Source organism: Abramis brama (genome assembly GCF_963993115.1).
Source record: "Abramis brama genome assembly, chromosome: 15".
Taxonomy (NCBI): domain Eukaryota; kingdom Metazoa; phylum Chordata; class Actinopteri; order Cypriniformes; family Leuciscidae; genus Abramis; species Abramis brama.
In genome coordinates this window covers 11,642,657-11,667,696 of record NC_139977.1, presented here as the reverse complement: position 1 = coordinate 11,667,696, position 25,040 = coordinate 11,642,657, and the positions used below count along the sequence as shown (strand labels likewise).

General features: G+C 36.1%; 2 protein-coding genes across 10 annotated transcripts; one reads left to right on the top strand and one right to left on the bottom strand.

Annotated features, from left to right (window-relative positions):
- The first annotated feature begins 2,810 nt into the window (after positions 1 to 2,810).
- On the top strand, positions 2,811 to 10,461 carry LOC311097331 (uncharacterized protein). Of its 8 annotated transcripts, none has more exons than XM_084136924.1 (8): positions 2,811 to 2,996; positions 3,125 to 3,156; positions 3,452 to 3,527; positions 3,769 to 3,867; positions 6,013 to 6,117; positions 7,225 to 7,439; positions 7,540 to 7,603; positions 8,331 to 9,921. In XM_084136924.1, the coding sequence occupies exons 4-8, from the start codon at positions 3,823 to 3,825 to the stop codon at positions 8,367 to 8,369; spliced, it is 468 nt and encodes a 155-aa protein (XP_083993050.1). In that variant the 5' UTR covers positions 2,811 to 2,996; positions 3,125 to 3,156; positions 3,452 to 3,527; positions 3,769 to 3,822; the 3' UTR covers positions 8,370 to 9,921. The 8 variants fall into 8 exon arrangements, with proteins under 8 accessions (XP_083993050.1, XP_083993045.1, XP_083993048.1 ...); XM_084136919.1 differs by having other exon boundaries at positions 3,468 to 3,527; positions 3,769 to 3,863; positions 8,331 to 9,920; XM_084136922.1 differs by having other exon boundaries at positions 2,824 to 2,996; positions 3,468 to 3,527; positions 8,331 to 10,461.
- lipia (lipase, member Ia) lies at positions 9,271 to 24,911 on the bottom strand. 2 transcript variants are annotated; one of them, XM_084136914.1, is made up of 11 exons: positions 24,814 to 24,911; positions 23,130 to 23,193; positions 20,551 to 20,921; positions 16,836 to 16,944; positions 15,502 to 15,603; positions 15,227 to 15,316; positions 14,493 to 14,660; positions 14,326 to 14,415; positions 11,822 to 11,930; positions 11,539 to 11,712; positions 9,271 to 9,620 (listed from the first exon to the last, which is right to left on the bottom strand). In XM_084136914.1, the coding sequence occupies exons 1-11, from the start codon at positions 24,835 to 24,837 to the stop codon at positions 9,536 to 9,538; spliced, it is 1,386 nt and encodes a 461-aa protein (XP_083993040.1). In that variant the 5' UTR covers positions 24,838 to 24,911; the 3' UTR covers positions 9,271 to 9,535. The 2 variants fall into 2 exon arrangements, with proteins under 2 accessions (XP_083993040.1, XP_083993041.1); XM_084136915.1 differs by having other exon boundaries at positions 24,723 to 24,845.
- Positions 24,912 to 25,040: the final 129 nt, after the last annotated feature.

The following is a 25,040-nucleotide window of genomic DNA, read 5'->3' as shown; positions in this document are numbered from 1 at the left end:
GGAGTTTGAACATGAAAGGAAGACTAATGCATATAAAATATGTAACATCTAATTATTTACTGTTTAAGCCCATATCATACTCTTTTTAGGCAAGCACATTTAAAAACAAACTTAAACTAATCTTCAAAATGTTCTTAAGATCAAGTACTGAGAACACAGCTTATGCATACTGTGCTGTGTGTAACCTTTATTTTCCAATAATATTCCTACCAGCTGAAACTCCTGTCAACTGCTTGTCCTGCAGAAATCTTTGAACTAGAGACTTCAACTTTCCCTTGCACCATTCTGGGTCTCTGCTCATGATGGAGGGGTCTAAGCATGCTATCTGCCTGACAGTGGGGTATTTCAAAGGGCTCTTTTCTTGCATTTTCTTAAGATTCTGGAGAGGTACATTATGCAGTCCCTTCTAAATTCGAGGATAGTGAGGTCACCAACTCTGTTGTTTGATTTGCTTTGAAGAGCCTATCAAGGAGGGATATGTGTATTATGTATACATAAAACAGTAACAATGCATTACCTTAAGGACAGAGTCAGCACCCAATCCAATGTAAGTTAGGCTAGCACTGACCCAGTTCTTCTGGTCATCAGTGTCAAGTTTGGTCAGTTTAAAGGGAGTGATGTCTTGGAGTAGCTCCCTTTTGATGAAACCTCTCACCAGACTCTACAAAAAGGAAAAACAAATTTGTGTAATTATTTAGCATCCTGTTAACCAGCTTTGTTATTCCATCCTACACAGGTATACAGTTATTCAATGTGGTATACCCACTTCAAAAGTCATCATAAAACAAAAATTAGCCATTAAAACGAAGCAGAAATTAGATTATTACCATAATTAACCATCATTAATCGTTATGTCTCTGCACAGAAATGGCAAGACTGGCTCATCAGTCTAGTATTTCTTCAAGAATGGACAAAACGTTCTGGATAACGCCATGAAAAACTGAAGTTTGGCTAAGATCAGGGGATCTTTATTTGCTGCTTCAATGGTATCAAAAGAAGAGGTTCCAGGGTTTGGTAGATCTTTTCTACGGACTGCTTCCACATATTCTTTCAGCTTTGGCCATACCTCAATTGCTCTCTCTGCAACAGGCAGATTTTCTACCCATCTGTGTTCACAGAATGGGAGTGGAAAAAGATATAAGCCAGTAAGTTTTGTATAATCTTTCAATATACGCACTTTAGCCTACTTAACCGTGTGTGAATTTTATAAGGTTATTTTGTCATTTAATATTGGAGTTTGAAAGCTCTGATTGTGTGAACATGCACTACTCGCACTAATTATACTACAAAACGTCATAGAATAGTGTACGCGAATTGGGACACACCGGTGTGTCTAATGTGAAAGGCAGAGTCCAAATAGTCTTGATGCTCAGCCTCAGCCAGAGAAAGGAGTATCAGAGATAAAAGAAACATCAAGACAAAAAAGTTTAGACTAATCAGTTGTTTTGCTTAAGGGTGCATCTCAGTCAGCTTCCTAGGGCACTGATCAGAGAGTCAGCCATTTTAAGGGCTGTCTCTCACAAAATCCTATCATTGCACTGAAATGTTTGCTCCCTAAAAAGTCCCACAATGCACTGTGAAAACCAAGGAGCATCAATGCTCACTATGGCTGCATCTGTAATTGCATACTTCCCTACTATATAATAAAAAAAAAAATATTGTTTTATAAAAATCATTCCTTTTCCTTGAATCTTATGCTTAGGCTTATGCTACTCTAAGTAATGTCTGAAACTTCTTGCGTAGTTTGCCTTTTCATGATGACGCACGCTTGCTGTATTCCTCATTTGTAAGTCGCTTTGGATAAAGGCATCTGCTAAATTACTAAATGTAATGTTGTAGACCAGAGTTTCTCAAACTCGGTCCTGTCCTGCACAGTTTAGCTCCAACCCTGATCAAACACACCTGAGCAAGCTAATCAATGTCTTCAGGATCACTAGAAACTCACAGCTAGGTGTGTTTGATCAGGGTTGGAGCTAAACCGTGCAGGACAGTGGCCCTCCAGGACTGAGTTTGAGAAACCCTGTACAAAAAACAGTATGTGACAAAAGAAGTAGGCTATGTCCGAATTCATATTACTCATAAAAGAGTAGGTGAAAGAAAAGTACCCGGATGACCTAGGCTTCTTTTTCCAGCGAGATTCTGAAGTGTGCATACGATGGACACTTTACTATCCCATGAGGCCACAGGAGAGGTTTCATGAATGGCATTGAAGCGACGTAACCGACGCTGTTAGGTCACATGATAATGACAACATGGCAAATGTAGTACTTCCAGATTACATTCATACTACGCACATTCATGTAGAACATACTTTTTTAGCGGTTCTTTTCTTATTTCAAAATAAGTACCTACTCAAGAGAGTATGTGATTTCGGACGCAGCCCATGTTCCCTTAACGAAAGTTCTGAAGTGCAAAACATAATGACATGCAATAGATGTTTTTTAAAATACAAACCATTATTTAATTATACATCACTAGACAGGTAATGAGCATAAGCTAACATTTATAATTTAGTCAATAAATAAAATTGATAATCCTAGAATCCCCCATCATGATTCAAAGAGAGACAATGGACTGTAGTGATTTTAATATTCTTTATTACGCATTGCCAGTGAGTGATAATATCAGAGACAAACATGAGTCAAAACTAAGTTAAAGTTAATTATCATCAGCCCTTTTTGATCTAAATGGTTCACTTTATTATTATTCTACAGCATGGAGAATGAATCTGTGGGACAAATGCAAGAGACAAGTGTTTGGGACATGTGTATGACTCCAGTCCTAAGTCTGATTGGTGTCTTGGGGGCTCCATAAAAGGAGAGTGTATTAGGAGTCAAACAGGCTCCTGGGAAGAGAAGAAACGCCACAGTGTCAATACAGAAGAGCAGAAGAACACCATCATCGTGAAAGACAGAAGATGAGTGTGGAGAAATGAGAGTTTTGGAAGTATTGCTGTAGATGTAGTTTGGAAAGTTACTGTTTCAATACAGAGACAGGTGAGTTTGCTGGGCCAAACCTCTAACCTCACAGTGTTTGTTGGATTTTGGAACTAACTACAATAAGTTTTAGATGCATTGGTTACTTTAATATAATGTGAATGTCTTACTTTATTTCTCTTTCCCAGATTGTCTGTATTTCTTGGGCCGAATCAGGTTGGTGAGTGAGATATTCTGTCCTCGGCTAAACTTAGTCTCGACAATAGTCACTGTCATGATGGTGTACAATTACAACACAGTGAGCAGTTGGTGTGATAACTTTTAGGAACTATATATAGATTTGTGTAGTGACCACAGTGCTGACAAGAAGGTTAATATACAAAAACAAACTTGAATCGCAATTGCAAAAGCTATTACGCATAGGTCCTATGCTGATATTTACTGAAGCCCCAATGTGTACTAAAATGAGTCTTAAATGAAATATTGTTTTATATTGCACATCTAAATTAGATTAGTTTGTTTTTGTCTCAGATCCATGAGCCCATTCTTTTCATGTTGCCATGGGCAACTACAACGCCGCACTTACAGCTGGTAAGACATCTATTTCTTTGTTCCTTCCTTTATCTTCATTCATCTACCAAATACACAAGAGTCCTGGTGTATTTAAGATGTATTTTAAACTTTAAATAAGATTATGTTTCATGTATTTCACCACATTGTGCTTGGTATATTTTTTTGCATTAATTTGATTTCTCTTAAAATCAGATTGTATACTGTATTTTATGTTTCTCCTTTTTATTTTATTTTTCCACATTGCATCTCCTCATCACAGATATTGAAGATTTCAAGTCCATTGTGTCGACTCTAGAGAACCAGCGTATTCTGTATGAACACAACAGGCTGGAGAACACACTTTCAGTTAATCATGTCAGTAAGTGAATTATTAGATATAAAATTATTGCATGAACAAGCCATGGCAATTTAGTTATTATAAATTTTAGATTATAGGGAAAATAATCAGTATTAAGTCAACATTACATAAAGGCGTGTATTTACCAATGACAACCAAACCTCTTGAGGTCCACATAAGATTATTTAAATCACTGTCACTCCTGGGAATGTGTAGACAGAATGTTTGTCACGTTTTGACAGACAGAGTCTGTGTCAGGATGTCCTTGAGTTATATTTAACTTTTCAGTGTACAACTCAGTACATTGCAATGACTAAAAGTGTACAACAGTGGTTCTCAAGCTTAGAGTGGCATACCCCTTGAGGCATTTAACATTCTTCGGCGGACCCCCTCTCTTCCACTTAGACTACAGTCACACCTTTTCCTTAGTGGCATATATTTGCCCCCTTAAAGTGAACCCAAAGTTTTGGGTGCGAACGCAATGTTTCTGCGAGTGAACCCAAAGTTTCTCAGGGGAATGCAAAAGTTTTGCGAGTGAACGCAAAGGTTTTGCGAGTGAACGCAAAGGTTTTGCGAGTGAACGCAAAGTTTCTCAGGGGAACGCAAAGGTTTTGCGAGCGAACGCAAAGTTTCTCGGGGGAACGCAAAGTTTCTTGGGGGAACGCAAAGGTTTTGCGAGTGAACGCAAAGGTTTTGCGAGTGAACGCAAAGTTTCTCAGGGGAACCCAAAGGTTTTGCAAGCGAACGCAAAGTTTCTTTGGGGAACCCAAAGGTTTTGCAAAGTGAACGCAAAGTTTCTTGGGGGAACGCAAAGGTTTTGGATGCGAACGCAAAGGTTTTGGATGCGAACGCAATGTTTCTGCGAGTGAACCCAAAGTTTCTCAGGGGAACGCAAAGGTTTTGCGAGCGAACACAAAGTTTCTCGGGGGAACCCAAAGGTTTTGCGAGCGAACACAAAGTTTCTCGGGGGAACCCAAAGGTTTGCGAGCGAACGCAAAGTTTCTCAGGGGAACCCAAAGGTCTTGTGAGTGAACGCAAAGTTTCTCGGGGGAACGCAAAGGTTTTGCGAGCGAACGCAGTTTCTTGGGGAATGCAAAGGGTTTGCTAGTGAACGCAAAGTTTCTCGGGGGAACGCAAAGGTTTTGTGAGCAAACGCAAAGTTTCTCGGGGGAACCCAAAGGTTTGCGAGCGAACGCAAAGTTTCTCAGGGGAACCCAAAGGTCTTGTGAGTGAACGCAAAGTTTCTCGGGGGAACGCAAAGGTTTTGTGAGTGAACGCAAAGTTTCTTGGGGGAACGCAAAGGTTTTGGATGCGAACGCAAAGGTTTTGGATGCGAACGCAATGTTTCTGCGAGTGAACCCAAAGTTTCTCAGGGGAACGCAAAGGTTTTGCGAGCGAACACAAAGTTTCTCGGGGGAACCCAAAGGTTTGCGAGCGAACGCAAAGTTTCTCAGGGGAACCCAAAGGTCTTGTGAGTGAACGCAAAGTTTCTCAGGGGAACCCAAAGGTCTTGTGAGTGAACGCAAAGTTTCTCGGGGGAACGCAAAGGTTTTGCGAGCGAACGCAGTTTCTTGGGGAATGCAAAGGGTTTGCTAGTGAACGCAAAGTTTCTCGGGGGAACGCAAAGGTTTTGTGAGCAAACGCAAAGTTTCTCGGGGGAACGCAAAGGTTTTGCGAGCGAACGCAAAGTTTCTTGGGGGAATGTAAAGGTTTTGCTAGTGAACGCAAAGTTTCTCGGGGGAACGCAAAGGTTTTGCGAGCGAACGCAAAGTTTCTCTGGGGAACGCAAAGGTTTTGTGAGCGAACACAAAGTTCCTCCAGGGAATGCAAAGGTTTTGCAAGCGAACGCAAAGATCCTTCGGGGAATGCAAAGGTTTTTCCTCCTTCCTTCTTCTAACTATTAAACCTTGTTACACTCAGAATGTATTCACATATCCCCAGGGGTACGCCCCAGTTTGGGAAACACTGGTGTACAAATAAGTGTGAATGAACACTGATAATTCCATAATTCATTTAATTACAGTATTCTGCGAATTGTGTTGTGTTTGTAGGATGAAACCATGAGATAAGATACATTTTAGAACCTAAAACTGAAGTTTTGAGAATAAAATCTCATCCTTTATGAAGATATTGAGTGTTTTGTACTTATTAGTGTTCCCTTTGCAGGCTGTCGAGGAACAAGAAGGACAGGAAATGAATGAAGTGAATCAGGAACCAGATTTGCTGGCCCTCAAGTTTCTTTATAACACAGATGAACCCAAAGACACCAAAGTAAGTTTGTCTGAATGCTTTTTTGGGAACCCAGGGGTTCCCAAAGTTTTCTGTCAGCCAAACCCCTTAGAAGTAAAATATTTTCTTGAAGTACCCCCTGGGGCCTGTGATTTAAGTTAATATTTCATTAATTTTGCAACACATTGGCATGTTCACGATTCTCTGATTTTGGTTAATGGTCACAAAACATGCAAGTAAACAAATAAAATATCTTATCTTTAGTAAGTGTTTCATTTTGATTGCCATATATGGCTGCATGTCTGTGATATGACATTCATTTCATATGAAAATTTCTCATATTGCTACTGCTGAGACATCCAGACACGGACAAAGGGCCAGATTTACTAACAGCTAAGCAACTTGCACTGGCATATCTTAAAATATGTCAGTGCCATTGTTTTGTTTCAAGATGCACACAAGTAATGTTTTTTTCTTGTTTATAAAAGCTACTTAAATGTCCTTACTGAACTAAGGCATAATCCTGGTTTAAGTTACAATACAAATATTTATGTCTTAAATTCTTCACTTTCAAACATTCAAACCCTCAAGCTTTTAAAATGTCAAATCCTTAAGCTTTTATTTAGTTTCAAATGTGTGTTAAACTCTGCAGAGATGCAAAGTTTGTGAGAAGCAGCATTTACTGTGAACTGTGCCGCTCTGAAAACATGATATTATAAGCCACACGTGTGTAAATGAACACAGTGCCGCTCTTCACTCTGAAACATGTAGTTCAATCTAAATCGCAGCCTTTGATTTGATAATTGTGATGTGATAAGATATATCGCTATTTTACATGTTGATGTATTAATAGATTTTGATTAATTGTATAGCCTCATTTGTTTATTTTAATGTTACATTCAATTTAATTAATTAATTAATAACTTTGCGAACCCCCATTTGGGAAGCCCTGCCTTATCCTTTTCTAAAAATTTAGGAAATGTGTAGATTAAAAAAATCTTAAACTTTCAAAACTGTTTTTTTTCAGTGCTCAGTGCTCACCTTTAGGGGCCTTATTGGGTTTTTGGGGCTTCTGGCAGTGTGAGGCCCCTAGTGGACAAACTGCTCACAACTGAAATGATTAGGATTGTCCCTTTCATTTTTTTTAAGGAACCTGTCAGCAACTGTACCTCTGCTCCTGCACCGGCAGTTTCCTCTTCTTCATCTTCTGGCACAACAAGCACAATCCCGCTCCCTGCGTATCTCTCGGCATTATTAGCAGCTAAACCCCGACCGGCCCTTCAGGGCCCCGCCACCTTGGAGCAGATGAGAGCAGAGCTCCGAGATCTTCGAGATGAACTGAATACGCTGAGGACTCAGCAGAAGTTAGTGCAATATGATTGTATTTAAACTAACTAAAAATGTTGAGATGCCTATCCTTATATTTCTGTAAAAATAAATAAATGTAATGGCATTGCGTTTCAGAAAAGAGATCAAACTGCTCATGAACGAACTTGATGAAGAAAAGAAGATGCGTTTGTCACTGCAAGTAAGCATGAAGATGAGTCAAGAGCCTCTAGATGTTAACTCTTTATTCACAATTTCACTCATTACCATAAAGTAGAACTTATTTAATTGCCTAAAATGGACCTATTATGCTTTTTCACATTTTCAACAATCTTTAGTCTGTAATGTTGCTGTTTGAGCATGAAAAAGGTCTGCAAAGTTATAAAGCACAGTCACTCCAATGCGAGATATTCTCTATATCAGTGCGCACTGTTTCTGAACTCCATGAAACGCCACGACTGCAGTCTTGAGTTTTCTTTCGGGAAAGAACATGTCATAATATTCTGCCTTTAAGTAATTCTAACTAAGGCATACGCAAAATAAAGGGACGAGGCCTGGTTGAGTTGTGCAAGTAGTGTGTTGAAACTCACTGTTATGTTAAAGGGTGTGACATTTCCCAAACACGCTCAAAGCGGCTGACCAATCACAACACACTGGTCCAGCTGACCAATCAGAGCACACTGCACTTTTCAGAAGGAGGGGCTTCATAGAGACAAGAACTAAACAGAGCGTTACTGACAGACTGGGAAGAGAGGAGCAGCAATAATATAAAATATGTGAAATATGTTTTTTTGAACATTCAAACATGAAAACCTATATAGTAGACCCCAAAGTAAAATCAAAACTTTGGAAAAGGGCATAATAGGTCCTCTAACATGAAGATTTGTGATAATTTCTGACCCTCTCACTTGTGCTGGATTTAATTTCAGATTGAAGTAGAACACCTAAAGAAACACATGTCCAAGTGAACCAGCTCTGAGGTATCCATCACCCGATCAAACCACAAATACGCCACCGTGAGTCTCAAGAGTGGAAACGAAAAACTTTCAGAGACTAAGGAGGGACTCTTGGGAATTTGTATCAAGATTCATTGTGAAAATATATTGTGCCGCTACATGGGTAATATAAAAGAAATGTTTTGGGTTACAAACTTTGGAAGATGACTGGAAAGAGACATCAGTCTATATAGTTTCAATCAAATACATTTAATGTTAATTTAATGTTGGGATGTCCGATTCTGTCAGATGCAGGAGAATTCTAAAGCTTTAATAAAACTGTTCAAAAGTTTGGAGTCAGTAAGATTTTTTAAAATGTTTTTAAAAGAAGTCTCTTCTGCTCACTAAAGCTACATTTATTTGATCAAAAAAATACAGTAAAAACATTATATCATGAAATATTATTACAACTGAAAAATGTTTTCTATATATTTTAAAATGCAATTTATTCCTGTGATTGCAAAACTGAATTTTCATCATCATACTTCAGTGTCACATGATCCTTCAGAAATCATTCTAATATGCTGATTTGCTGCTCAATAATAATTTCTATCAATAATTATTATCAATGTTGAAAAATATTTTTGTGGAAGCATGATACTTTTTTCAGGATTCTTTGATGAATAGAAAGTAAAAAAACAGGGCTTTTAGGAACAATGAAAAAAATATTGATTTGATCAATTAAAAACAAAAATTCTTACTGACCCCGAACATTTGAACGGTAATGTATAATAGAATGTATTAACTTTGCTATTATATTTAATTATATTGTACATTTTGGATATGCGGTGAGCAAGAAAGTCAAGGTCCTGCACGAAAAAGAATGGGAACCACTGCACTAGATTTTAAGTTAAAACACAGACAACTAAAGTAATACCATACAAAAACGAGAAAAATATTTATTTACATTACATAAAAACAAACAGGTGTAGCTGCACCTTGATGAAGAAAACACAACAATAATCAGTAAATTATAATTCTGAAGGGGCAAACTGTGAAAGACAACATGTTGACAAGAAAAACAACTTCAGCTCATTTTAGTTAAAGACTACAAATGACAGCTATGCCGAGTTAACTGACTAAAAGAGGCAGGGGTTACAGTCTCGAGACAGGAATGTCCTTGCTTGGGAGAGTCTGGATCAAAAGTTCGAGTCTTCACAAGGAATCGGTCTGAACGTCACATCTTTATTTTTCTCCAGCAGAAGATCATAGCGACACAGAGGCCTGTTGAAAAGCAAAGCAACCGTTTAATGTGACATTTAGTTGAATGAAACCATAAGACTATCCTTTGCTTTGTGGCTGTCAATTGTACACTGGTCTTTGTTTCTATTCTGTTTGAGATGTGTATTAACAAGCGTGAATTTAATCTTCACGTCGAAAGATTTCATGTGAAGAAAATGCTCTGTTTTGAGAGTTCTGCTTTGAATCTAGCCTGTGACATTTCCTAATCCCATGTTTGACGTCAGTGACGAACAATATATAATATTATTTTAGAACCTGATGCTTTGTCCAGGATTCTTTGATGAAAAAAAAAAAAAAAAGTTTAAATAATGAACAGCATTTATTTAAAATAGAAATCTTTTGTAACAATATACATCACCGTTGAAATGTTTGGGGTCTGTAATTTGTTTTCTTTTTTTTTGTTGCAAGAAATTAATACTTTTATTCAGCAAGGATGTGTTAAATTGATAAAAAGTGATAGTAAAGATTTATTGTTAGAAAATATTTCTATTTTGAATAAATGCTGTTTTTAAAAAACTTTTTATTCATCAATGAATCCTGAAAAAAGTATCACAGGTTCCAAAAAAATATTAAGCAGCACAACAGTTTCCAACATTGATAATAACTGAGTATCAAATCAGCATAAATCAGAATGATTTCTGTAGGATCATGTGACACTGAAGACTGGAGTAATGATGCTGAAAATTCAGCTGTGATCACAGAAAGATATTATATTTTAGTGTATTAAAATAGAAAACCATTATTTTAAATTGTAATAATATTTCACAATATTACTGTTTTTTTTCTTCTGTATTTTTGATCAAATAAATGCAGCCTTGATGAGCATAAGAGACTTCTTTCAAACTTTTCGTTTCCAAACTTTTGATCGGTACTGTGTGTGTGTATATATATATATATATATATATATATATGAAGAGTTCAGATGCAAAAGCCTCTAAGTGGCGTCTGAAATTTTCTTCTAAAATTAACATTATCAAGCTCGTATATTTAGATTCAGTAATTTCAGTAAAATGACAATTAATAGGTAATTTTCATTGCCATTAAAGTGAAATAACTGAACATAAGCATACAAGCTTGATAAAAATTTCAGATGGCTTTTGCATCTGAAGTCTTCATAGAGATATGTATGTATGTACATATGTATGTATGTGTGTGTGTGTATATATATATATATATATATATATATATATATATATATATATATATATATATATATATATATATATATATATGTATATATATGTATATATATATGTATATATACAGGTGCTTCATAATTAAAAAAAATGTATTCTTCAAAAGTAAACATATATAAACATACAATCTAAAGAACCCTATAAAGAACCTTTTGTGCAATGGAAAGGCTCCATGGATGAAACCATAAATGCCCATAAATAACCTTTATTATTGTTTTTTTAATTTATGATTTATTTATAATTTATGATACACACAGGGTGAAAAAAAAAATACCTAAATAAATAATAAAAAAGAAAACAAAAGGTAATGATGGAAGAATATAAAAAAATAATACATTCTCATTAGCAGATAACAGTGGAACACTGAAATATACTAATATAGACAGACAAAGTAGTGCACTTGGTAGTGTGTGCATTTAGAACTGAATTCTAAATATAAATCCAGGTGAAGATGTATAATGAAATCTACTAGCTGGAATGAAAAGGGTTAATAAGCCAAATTAAGAGTCTGCAGAGTTTGTATAAATGCTAAAAAGGGCTTCCAAATTTTAGAGAATGGTGTACTGGGCCATCAAATCCATTTTTTTAAAGTTTGATGAAATACAAGGCCTCTTTAATCCAACGAGAGAAAAGCAATAAAGTCAGCAAAATAGCGGGGTAAAAAACCTTAAATGTGAAGAGTGTACAAACGTTTGAGAACACACCTGAGGTTGTTCTGTAGAGGAGTCAGGCGAATTTGCAGCAGCCGTAGTTTTGTACGTGGCCGGAGTCCTTTTGCTGGACAGAACTTCAGTGTGATCTCTTTAACAGGCTGGATGTCTCTGTCAAACTGAGCAAAGAGACTGGTCTCCACATACTTCTCAAACATTATGGATTTACTGGAAAAAAGGAGGAGAAACATTAGCATAAGCCCAAATAATAAATCTGGAACTACTCTTTAATAAAGACAAATGTCCGATGGGAGAAAATAGACTTTCATGGACTTACTGGTTGAGTTCAACTTGTGTCTCTTCCTTTCCGTTGTGTAATTTAATTGTTAAATATCCCCAATGCAATTTCTGGTTCCATGTGACAATTTCAACCTTGTAACCAAACTCTGATGGAGTCAAAGATTAAATAATAAGAGTCTGTTTTTACAGAACAGATGAAATGCAAAACTAGAAACAGCATTTTTGTAATACTTTTAAAAATAGTACACTACCAGTCAAAGGTTACAATTAATATTTACCATTTTTTTGTAGCGGCCTGATCAATCAGACACACAACTATTCATTATATGTAATGAATAATCCAGCAAACCCCCAAGTATTGCACCTTAGACTAACTAAACAGGTTTATTGATTGATTGATTGAACAACTTTATTAATCCCGGTAGGGAAACTGGTTTGCCACCAACCATACAGCCATCAAACACAATACACAACTAACAAACAATAAATAATTCTGCATTAGAAGACTAATAAAACCTGATTTGGAGATACAATTTAAAAAAGATTCAATATCAGTTCAAAAGTATAAAAATACAAACACTATAAAAAAACAAGGATAATATTTAGTAATTAACAATGTTCGTTGAAGTATCTGATCGCTGCGGGAACAAAAGACCTTCTCATGCGCTCACTAGAGCACCGAGGCATAACCAATCGCTTACTGAAAGAGCTTCTGCGTCCCTTAAACAAATTGTGTAGTGGATGGCCTTCAAAAAGCAGGACAATTTTTAATTTTGAACTTATCCTCTTCTCCACAATAACCTCCAATACATCTGGGTTAAGACCAATAACTGAACCAGCTCTCTTTATCAGCTTATTTATTCTATTTTTGTTCTCAACAGATATACTGCCCCCCCCCAGCAAAGTACAGCATAAAAAAGAACACTAGCTAAAATCCCTTGATAAAGAACATTCAAGAGCTTTGTGCTGATGTTGAATGATCTTAGTTTTCTCAAAAAGAACAGTCTCGACTGAGCTTTCTTCATTACAACATTAGTGTTCTCTATATGAAAAATGTAATTTTTCATCCAAATGGACACCTAAAAATGTATATGACTGCACAATATCGATCAACTGACCATTAATTGTAACTGGAAGGAGCTTCTCTTTTTTCTTTCTGAAATCAATCACAAAGAAAAAAGAGAAGGTCCTTCCAGTTACAATTAATGGTAAGAAGTATGCAGACCCCTTGTTAACAAGGTGAGTGATGGTTCTGTTCAGATTAACAGATTGTTCAGTTAACTGACTATTATGTTTGTGTTATGTTTCCATAGCTTCATTACCCGGTTTCTGCTTCAGATTCAGTCACTTTCACTTTCCATTTTACCCATGTATGCATGATGGCGTGTGTTTGTTTAGACCAGTTATGTGTTCGTGATTAAGTTAAATAAAACTTTTGTGAACATTCATGCGAGTTTTGATTCTGGTCCCTGCTTTTGAGACAAAGTCCCTTTAGCGATGCGATAACAGCTACATGCTAAGAAAGAGCGATTTTTCTGTGGTCACGAAACATTTCGTAGATAGATGATCAATACTGAGAGTTCGCTGGACAAACAATAATTGACTGTAACATTAATTCAGCTACATCAAGTTAATTCTATTAACCGATACAAATATTTATAATTAATTATTCATATTTCCCCTTGAAGCTAATTTTCTACATATAATTATGTTTTTTTTAAAGAAATCTCTCTTATACTAAGGCTGCATGTATTTAATCAAAATACAGTAAAACACAAATTTTGTTAATATAATTATAATTTAAAAGAGCTGATTACAAGATCCTTCAGAAATCAATCTTTTATGCTGATTTGTTTTTCATGATTCTTTGATGAATAAAGTTCGAAATAACTTTTTGTTACATTATGAATGTCTTTGTCACTTTTGCTCAGATTAATGCATCCTTGCTGAATAAAAGTATTAATTTGTTTTTGTTGTTAATCTTACTTACCAAAACTTTTGAATGGTAGTGTATCACTGTTTCCACAAAAATAAGTTATACAACCGCTTTCATTGATAATAATAATAAATGTTTCTTGAGCAGCAAATCAGCATATTAGAATGATTTCTGAAGGATCATGTGACACTGAGTAATGATGCTGAAAAATCAACTTTGCATCACAGGAATAAAATATATTAAAACGGAAAAACAATTATTTTAAACTGTAATGTAATTTTAAAAATAAAAATAATATTTGCACTTGATTTTTGATCAAATAAATGCAGTCTTGGTGAGCATAAGAGACTTCTTAAAACATAATTTGTTTTTAATTATTCCACATATTTGACTGGTAGTGTATATAATACTTAATGACCATATTAACATTAACAACAAGAAATAATATTAACATCGACCATATTAGACTATATAGAATATACTATATTGTACTTGTCACAATGCACGACTAGTGAAAGCAAAAAATAAATAAACCCTATTAATAAATCTGGTCAAAATTGACAGTAATAATGAATGTAACTGAAATGCAGTAAAAAGGTGCTCACTGCAGAATGGAAGAGCTTCATTAGTTTGGAAATACGTCCTTGTTTGTCCAAGCTGGACCAGTGGCTCCCTCCAGTGTACAACATCGTAACCTAGGCGATGTAATGAAATGATGAATGTCTCAAAATGGGCAATTAAACTCAGAGTTTACTCGGTGTTTGGAGTTTACCAAAAACAGGACATCCATCTGGCTTAAACTTCCCACAATCCATGCACTTCCCATCTAGGAAGTCTGTGTAGGATTCACAGGGGTAGGCAGTAATGGGACAGGAGCCGTTCACAGAACTCATGTAGAGAAACACCGACCTCTGATGGTCACACTTGAAATACTGTGATCCTGAGAAGATAGAGAGGAATTTTGTAAAAAGGCAAAAGGCACAAAGTATTGATACAAATACTTTAGCTAAAATAATGTTTCTATAAATGTATAAGTTTACACTTGTTCAAAACAATCACTTTAGTTTATTTTGATAAAATAAATTGTTGTTCAATATACTGTCATTAAAATATGTTCATTTTAAAAACAGAAACAAAATTATTTAAAAAGTAAAGTATTTATTCAGTTATTGAAAAACTTGCTTAAATTACATTGAACAAAACTGAAAATCATTAACAAGAGCTTTGTCTCAAAATATATACATTCATTTTATTCGATTCTGATTTACTACATAAATCTTAATATTAACATAAATTATACATATTAAATATTAAGTTTTTTTTTTTTTTTGTAAATGCAGCTTTGATGAGCATAAGAGACTTCTTTTTACTTCTTAAAAACATTAAAAATCTTACGGATCAAGATATACATTATACAATTGCCTTCCCTACCTTCAAATATATATACATTTTTATAGTGACAATTTTCTTTTTTGGTTATATTATTAAAATGATATAAAAGCTGACCTGAAAAGATGGTTTTAGGGCATCCTGGCTGGTCTGCTCCACCGTTTGCATAGTAGTCGATGTGACCCAGGAGATCGCGATAGCCCAGTGCTACAAGACAGTGGCAACAATGAATTAACCAGACCTAGATTTTCTATTTTTCTACTATGCATTTGGTGTTTGCCTTTGCAAATGTCACATCTACAATGCAAGACTGCTGTGAGTGGTTGCTTCCTGAACCGAATCAAGAGCCCCACGTCGAGATAAGTCTCAATGATGTGTGAGAGAAACCGCACCATCCATGTCTGTGTGTAGAGCTTCCACAAGCTGGGCATCAGAGGGGTCTAGACGGTCACTGTGAGCCCGACCATTAAACTCAGGCCCTGCTGGATCCAGCGCTGATTAAAGCAGATGAAAATATCATAAAGCTGATGAAAATATCATAATACTGAAACTGATAATAGCTTAAAGCAGGGGTTCTCAACGCTGGCCCTTGAGGTCCACTTTCCTCCAGTCCTGATCAAACTCACCTGCCTATAACTTTCAAGTGCAGCGTCCCAATTCACCAAATTATTATTATTAGACAAGCTTTAGGACATACTATCACATCATTAAATTGTGTCTTTAATGGACACTGTCGCATATGTACGTATATCCTGTCTCCGTAAACTGGCCTGTCAATCATCTTTTCACAGTTTACATCCTCCACTTTTTATTTAATATAATTTCCTAATGTATTGGAGAGAAAAGAAATAGCACGTTGATCTGCCAGAAGTGGGTCTTTAATGTAAAGAACTCCCATATTTTTGCATTATGATGCATTTAAAAGTTAACGGCTAAATGGATCTAAAAGTTTGCATTGTTGTTGCAGATGAAATGTAACATGGATAAGATAACTTAAATATTTCTTATAAGGCTAAATGTTGATCATTAGTCCACTCTACTTAACCTCTCTACTTAAAGGGATAGTTCACCCAAAAATGTAAATGTTCCAAACCTGTATGACTTTCTTTCTTCTGCTGAACACAAAAGAAGATATTTTAAAGAAGGTTGGTAATTAAACAGTTGCTGGTCCCCATTGACTTCCATAGTAGGAAAAAAAATACTATGGAAGTCAATGGGGACCAGCAACTGTTTAATTACCAACCTTCTTTAAAATATCTTCTTTTGTGTTCAGCAGAAGAAAGGAAATCATACAGGTTTGAAACAACTTGAGGAAGAGTAAATGATGACAGCATTTTCATTTTTGGGTGAACTATCCCTTTAACTGTCGGTCGGACACATCCGCCATGTTTGAACACTTTTTATTCGTGTTTGTAGTTCCGAAACCGAATCCTCCTCCAAAGCGCAATGGGTTGTGGGCAATATTAGCCGTTAGGGTGTGCACAGATCCACACTTTGAAAATCTACCAGAAACAGAGGACCATCCGGCGACTTTTGGGACACATTTATTCTAATCTCACATACTATTTAGGATGGATAATATGCACATAAGGACGCAGGGTAGTAAATCCGAAGACCTTGGTTAGCTTGTCCAGGTGTGTTTGATTAGGGTTGGAGCAAAACTCTTGAGGGCCAGAGTTGAGAATCCCTGGCTTAAAGGTTTAGTAGGTGAATGGATGAATCTCACCTGTTATCCTGCCAATTTTCCCGCTAAATTCGGCCCCAGTGAAACCTGAAATGTGGGCTCCTAGACTGACACCAATCATGTGAATGGAGCTCAGGTTGGCCCCACTGATCTGTAATGTCAACCGTGCAAACACAATAGTTAGGCAGCTATAATTACATGGGAAATTGAGAGGCCACACAGCATAAACAATTAAAATATTTATAAATAAGTTTTGTTTTGGTTGTTTTAATAAAAATAAAAAAAATTAACATTAAAGGGATACTTCACCGATTAGCATTAAGCTTTGTATCAGTAGAAAACCGGTAGTATTTTTGAATGACCGTGCTTCCCTCCCTCATGTCCCCCTGAGACGAGAGATTTCTGTATTGTGTGTCTGGAAAAAAAACTCAGATGATGCAAAAATCGTCATTTTGTGTCATCGGAGGCTTTTTTGGCCAGAGGCGAGAGACTACAGCCAGTAGTAGGAGCTCGTTCCGCATGTTTTCAACCCGCCTATAGGGGGTGGGACCTCACGATAAAATGGCGTCTTTTCAGTTTTGAGTCAACTAGTAGCCTAGTTGTATCATTTCTTCTAAAACTGCCCTCTGTAACCGGTAGGTGTGGCTTGGGAGTGGCCTCGTAGGGCAGCGAAGCAAGTGCATTCTGGGAGTTGTTGTCTTTCATCCACATGAGACAAAAATACATTTTCTGGCTTTTCTCAGTCTAGAAGGCACCAACTTCTAAAATAATTTTACATTTCTCCTACATAAATGACCCAATTTAAATACACATTCATCTTTCCAGCGGTGAAATATCCCTTTAAGATTTAATAGTTGTTAGCTTTTCATCCATTTTCAAACCCCCTGCAGTTCCTACACATCTCCCAGTTTGAGAAAGCCTGACATACGTTTAATGCACTTCACTTTGTTGATAACTGGAATAAATGTTCTCTCTTTGCATTTTTATATCATTATGCTACACGATTATTCTATTCAAATCAATCTGATAAATGAGTTGGGTCAAAAGTAATCAGATTACATTACCTAAAATATGTAATGTAATAGATTACATTACTAACTCCAATTTTAATCTTGTAATTTGTATTCAGTAATGGATTATGGTTTGAAAGTAATCTACCCAGCACTGCATATAAACATGACTTATGTCAACATGAGGATTGCATTTAAATAGCCTGAGCAAGTTAACGATTAACGCAGGATTATAAAATGCCTGTATCCTTCACCTCTGCATATACAAACCTACTGCCAACGTGCAAGACTCCACATTGACCAATGAACCTTAAAGGGCTCAGATGTTTTTTTATTAATTTCTTTTCCCTGAGGAAGTTTTTTAAACTCATGTTGTTCAACAACTTTCCACAATCCCCTTTGTAAGCTCGAACATATTAGTGAATACAACACCCACATCTCAAGATCCAATCAACAACCAAAGTCCCACCATAAATGTTTTCCCACTCAATACAAAGAAAAGATCTGGTGGTTCTAGAACTAACGCTCAAACTAAAACTGAATTTTGATTTCATGGGGTATACATGAAAATTTATTTTAGTATTTGAATCAATTAGTATTGTGAGCCTCTCTGGTGCTAAAATTTTTGTAGAGTGAAAAACTATCCATAACGGAGTCCAGAAATGTATATAATGTATATATCATTTTCCATCAACAAATATTCCATAATTGTTGACATCTAGCACACCAACAATTTAGGCTCACCTACTTATTAAAGGGTTAGTTCACCCAAAAATTAAAATGATCCCATAATTTACTCATCCTCAAGCCATCCTAGGTGTAAATGACTTTCTTCTTTCAGCCAAACACAATCGTAGTTGTATTAAAAAATATCCTGGCTCTTCCAAGCTTTATAATGGGAGTGAATAGTAACTGAGATTTTGAAGTACAAAAAAGTGCATCCATCCATCATAAAAGTAATCCATACGACTCCAAGGGGTTAATAAAGGCCTTCTGAAGCGAAGCGATGCAACTTTATAAGAAAAATATCCATAATTATAACTTTATAAACTATAATCACTGGCTTCCGGTAACGGCCATACGTAAATTCACGAGAGAGTTGAGTTCTGGCGTATGACGTAGGATGTAGGAGTAGCGTAAGCTTCGGTTAGAGTAGACACCTCTCTCGGTTTAAGCAAATAGGGCTGGTCAACAAACTCAAGATCCTCCCACATTTCTTCTGGTTTTAGACGTCTAATTCGTGACCGGTGTTTTGTTTTGCTCTATCCTCTGCGGTATCCTCTGCGGTTATAATTATGGATATTTTTCTTACAAAGTCGCATCACTTTGCTTCAGAAGACCTTTATTAACCAACCGGAGTCGTATGGATTACTTTTATGATGGATTTCCGTTTAGGACAGCAAAAGTGCTACTTGACCAACCTAAATCTGGGTGTGTCTTACCTCTGTTTTAATTTAATGTTACTTTAGATAAGTGTGTGTGGAAAACCACAGCATGGCCAATCCAAAGCTATTATAAGACAAGTAAAGTTGGTTGACTTATATCTGAAGTAGTGGCCATACCTCTACTGAAGTAAACGTTACTTTAATTTCAAGTGTATGCAATCACGGGGGCTATACCAAAGTATCTTTGATTGTGTAAGCGTGAATGCGACCGATCTCAGGTATATAGCAATTACCTCTGTTTAGTGACCGAAGCTGGCGAGATTGTGATCGTGAGACCCACGTTAAACAAGGCGTGAGGACCTCTGAGCGACATAGCTTCCTAATATGAACGGGTAAAATATAAGTAAAGGGTTAAATAGAACAATCTAATGTTTTGCTAAACTACTATATAATTGACCAATAACCAATTGGCAATCTAACTTAAATTCGAGGTCATGATAAAATAGAGTTAGATAAAAGCTTAAATGGAATTAAATTACTTTGCCAGACGGAAAGACAGTAACATGCAAAGACGTTCACCCGTTCTGGCGGAAACCCCCATTTGGACCGAGAAACGGGCTTACAAACTCGACTCGCATATGGCCCGGAAGCCAGTGATTATGGTTTATAAAGTTATAAATATGGATATTTTTCTTACAAAGTCGCATCGTTTCGCTTCAGAAGGCCTTTATTAACCAACCGGAGTCGTATGGATTACTTTTATGATGGATGGATGTGCTTTTTTGGGCTTCAAAATCTCAGTTACTATCCACTCCCATTATAAAGCTTGGAAGAGCCAGAATATTTTTTAATATAACTCTGATTGTGTTTGGCTGAGAGAAGAAAGTCATACACACCTAGGATGGCTTGAGGGTGAGTAAATTATGGGATCATTTTTGGGTGAACTAACCCTTTAATTTCCAATAAGCCCACCCAGAATTTGGCTGCATCTGAAATCACATATTTACCTACTATATAGTAGTGAAGAGTAGTATGTCTGAATTCACACACAGTACTCATAAAAGAGTATGTACAAAGTTCCCAGATGACCTATACTCCCACTGAGATTATGAAGTGCGCATCCAGTGGACACTTTACTATCCCATGAGGCCACAGGAGGATATTAGTGAATGGCAGTGAAGCAACGCAACTGATGCTGGTAGGAAACATGACAATGACATACAACACACTACATAGAACGTACTTTTTAACGGTTGTGAAGTAATTACTTATTCAAAAGTACCACCTACTCAGAGAGTATTCACAGCCTGTGATTAAAAACAATTATGTAAAATTCTGTATCTGAGATTGCACGTCTTTTACCTCCATTTTCCGGATGAGATCAGTAAGATTTGCAGCCACCTTGCGCGTGTTTTTCACGACTTTCCAGTAGTTCAAATTGGTTGCACCTTGGTTCCAATCCACCACAATAACGTTCATGTCACGGCGGTTGAGAAGGAACTCCACAAACTGGTAGAGCCACACTGGGGGTGAGCCGGTGGGCCGGTACCCGTGGATGAGGAAGGTGGTGGGAGAGCTGAGGTTGAAGTGAGGATTGCTGAAGGGCTCTTGGTGGGAGAGCAGATGACCGCAGGAGATGTTGGCCCGTGTGTAAAGCAGCAATCTGACATCCAAAGACGTCCCAGAAAGGGAGTGTTTAAGGTCAAGGTCTATCATCTTCTCACATTCTTGAGCTTTAGGGAGAAAGTAAATAATGTTCAGAGGCTGGCTTATTAGGCAAAGCAAGTCCTTGTTTAAAAAACAAGAACTTTAGTTGTATCTTGTACGAAATTAAATAAGACTTATCAATGCATTTGATTAAATTATTGATATGATTATTCAAAATATTTCAGAGGAGACCAAGATCCATTACTGACTTTTACAACAGAACACTTTTGGACACATTTTCTTAATACTACAGCGAAGCTTTCGGTTGTGGAAATCATTATTATTTTAGTAAATCAATTATTTTGCTGACACTAGCTATGTTTCCATCCACACGTTTTTATCCGAATTAAGTGATATCGAATGAAAAATGCCTTATGGAAACAGTAAAATTTGATTGAATTTCATGAATATCGACTCAAACGAAATACGTTCGGGCTCATCGGATTTTATCTTGATCGATATACGGTGCTGGAAACGTTATTTGCCGAATATCGTCGGGCATTTACGTGCATCTGCATCATCATAGCAATGTGTTGATAGCGTCGTTGTTTTCTTATTATAGCTTGATATGTCAGCTGGCACATAAGCACTATTACAACTTGTGCAATATTGATCATTTGTTGGTAGATGGTGCGATCCATTTTGTCTAGCAAAACTTTGTTCGCAAATGTTTGCTTGAATGTTGTGCGATTCAGTGCGAAAATGAATGGAAACACCTTCAAATGTCTCAAATCAATTCGATATACCAATTTGATCACAAAACAGCATGTGACATCATTACGCACAGGTTTTTATTCGCTTTAAAGCCGCTGGATGGAAACACACTTTCACCAGCTTTATTCGCATTAGTTTTGTTACCGAACTTCAGATAATTCGATTGACAAGTGGATGGAAACTTAGCTACTGTCATTCATTTAAAAATACACAAAACATTTGTATTCCTGATCACCATCTTTCCGATACAATTTGAAAATCTTTCTTATGCTAATATTCAGCCAAGTCAATGTTATTAACACAAGTTATTTGCTAAAAAGCAATGTCATGTATCGCATCAACAGGGGCGTTGGGTTGCTCATTGGTGCTCCCCTCCAGGTGGTGGCACTATAGGCAACAGCCTAATTCGCTTATCTCTAGAAATGGCCCTGCTCACAACCTTACTCTGGGTCTGAATGTCAACATGGTTGTGACTGATTTGGTTGTAGGAAACAGCACAACACTTTAATACAAAAGTTCATAAAAAAACAAACTTTAACTACTTTAGTTCTACCAATATATAACAGTATAAAGGAGTTTCGTTCCTAAATGTGTTTGAATGCATTGATTGAGCAAATGATTCAATGACTCACTCATAAAAACAATCACTTGTTGCCACTTAATGGTATATTGATGTAACTTCCAGAAGGAGTCACTGAAAAATCCCTAACACTAATGCACAGACTGACAGCCTGCCTGCCGGAAATAATTCTTATATAATTGTTGTTGTTTTTTAAATAAACTAGAATCAGCTTTGTTTTTATTTGGACTGCACAAGAATTTCTATGGAAGCTTGTTTCGACCATGGAATAAAAAAAATAAAGCAGAATTGCAGGATATAAATGTGCAAAGCTTATGTCTCACAATTCTGACTCTATAACTCGCAACTGATTTTTGAAGAGAACTGACTTCCATTAATCCAATAAAACTTGACATGTTGCTTATAAGTCATTTTAAAAAGTGGCTTAGAAAAGCTGTGTTGGAAATGCTGCTTGCTTTGATTTTTTTTTTTTTCTGAAGCATTCACAATACATTGGTGTATGCGTTCAAGAACTTTCGAGGGCCACTGGATATCAAATTACCACTGCAATCTGATACCATCTAATACGGTCCTACTTTTTTTATAAGAGACAACCGAAAGGAATACAATTGTAGTCTACAAATAGCAATCTTTTTACATTTACACTTAAAAGCAGACGACAAGTAGTGGGAAAATGTGTGCACGTATGTTTTGGTATTTACAGGAAGAGTGGGAGTAATGTTACAGTACATCTGTGGAGCCCACTCATGGAATTATTTGGAACATTTCAAGAGAGAACTTATAAAGTAACACCCATCATAATGAGACAGCATTCACTGTGAGTAATATAGAAACTGTATTTGTTTTCTCACAGCTGACTGTCTCATGGTGTTTTAGGCCACTATGGTTAACCACGCTGAAGTGTGTGCATATGGAATAAAGTGGTAATCAACAACATTACCTCTGAAAGTGTCAAACAACATCAGCATCACATATAAGAGCCCCCAAAAGAACATCCTGTAGAACTGCAAAAGAGACAAAAGCATGACACAAACCGCAAATTCACAGTTCTCATCTTAGCAATGTTTTTTCTCACTATAAAGTGGCGGAAGTGCTGCAGACTTCTTTTGCTTTCTTATTACTTGCTGGCCATATAAAACGATTTAACATTTTTTATGGAAAGCCACGCATCACGTATTTTCCACATGATGAAACCATAAATTTCCAGTGACCCCAGCACACACACTTACATTCAGTTTCAATGAAACTTATTATTGAGCAATATGGTCTCTACTTTTCCTTTTATTATTTTAGTATCATTGATATACTAGTTTTTCTTCATTAGATTTTATTTTTCTAATGTAATTGTACAGGTTTAGTAATTATGTTTTTTTGCATTTTTTCCCCATTTGTATTCATTTTTTTTTTAATATGTCTAAATAGTTTTTATTAGGTTCTCGTTCATTTCGTTTTTGTTATTTTAGTACTTCCGCTTAAACTAATGAAAATGAGAAATGTTGCCTTGACAACTAGCTAAAATCTAATATTTTATTTCAGTAGATGTTTATTTTATTTCAAGTAATGAAAATGTTGTATATATTAGGGGTTTAACAATATATCATGTTATATCGCAATACAAAAATGCAACAATATGTATCGTGGATAGTGACAATATGTATTGTGTATAGTTCACACAAAATAAAAATGACTGTGTGTGAAAAAATTCTAGTTTTCAGATTTTTAGTGTCAGCACTACATTAAACTACTATATATAATGTTGAATATAAAGTATAATAATGCAATGGGGGGATATTTGTGGGTCATGATAATGCCAAATTATGTTACCAGTAAAAAGTGGCCTACATTATATAGTCAGTGACAGAGTACAAGCATGTTTGTCTAAAATAATTCTGTATTTTCAGCTTTAGAATCATGAATATTTTATTCTGATGTCACCATTGTCCTGTACATTGGGTTTCCAGCACTATGTCCAAGCCTATTCATTTACACCCACAATGTAATATCAAATTTAGCATTTTAATCTACAGTATTTTTTTAACATTTTACTATATGATTTGGAGTATCGTAAGTTCAATATATAATATATATATATATATATATATATATATATATATATATATATATATATATATATATATATATATATATATATATATATATAATTAAATAAACATTAACATTTTAAAATGCAGGAAGGTTTGTGTGGGGAACAGGTTTAGGTGCTTAAAGAATACAAAATATACAAAACATTATTAGCTCAGCATTAAAACCATATATAAGTCAATGAAAAACCCAATCATTGAACAATAAACTAAAACAAACAGTCATTGTGAGTGTGTGCACATTTTAGAGACTCCTACACCAAAGCTAAAAAGAAGACAGACTGGTTTTAACTGTTGTCATGGGGAGAGTTTAAGAATGTGCTTCCCAAACAAGCAGAACAAATCACATTAACATACATTAACTGTGTTCCCAGTCTGACAAACCACTAATGTTAAACAGTCACACAAACGTATAGTAGCCATTTACTCACCAGTGGACATCAACATAGTCTATTCAAACAAAGAGCAGTTACTACTATCTGCAACAAGGAATATTTGACATGAAACGAGGAGACAACGTACCATGTTGGAGGAGTATCCAGACATTTATGTCTGACAACGTCAGGGTTGCTGATACTTCATTTAAAGACACCAGGAAATAGTAAGGTGACACATTTACTGGCTGAGCTACTCCTCCTTTAACTTTAACTGCTCCACCCACCATCCTACAAACAACATCCACCTACAGGTGGCACATTCCTGAAATCTGATCCTGATTCTATGTTGCAGGACTCAACAAGAAGCTAGAA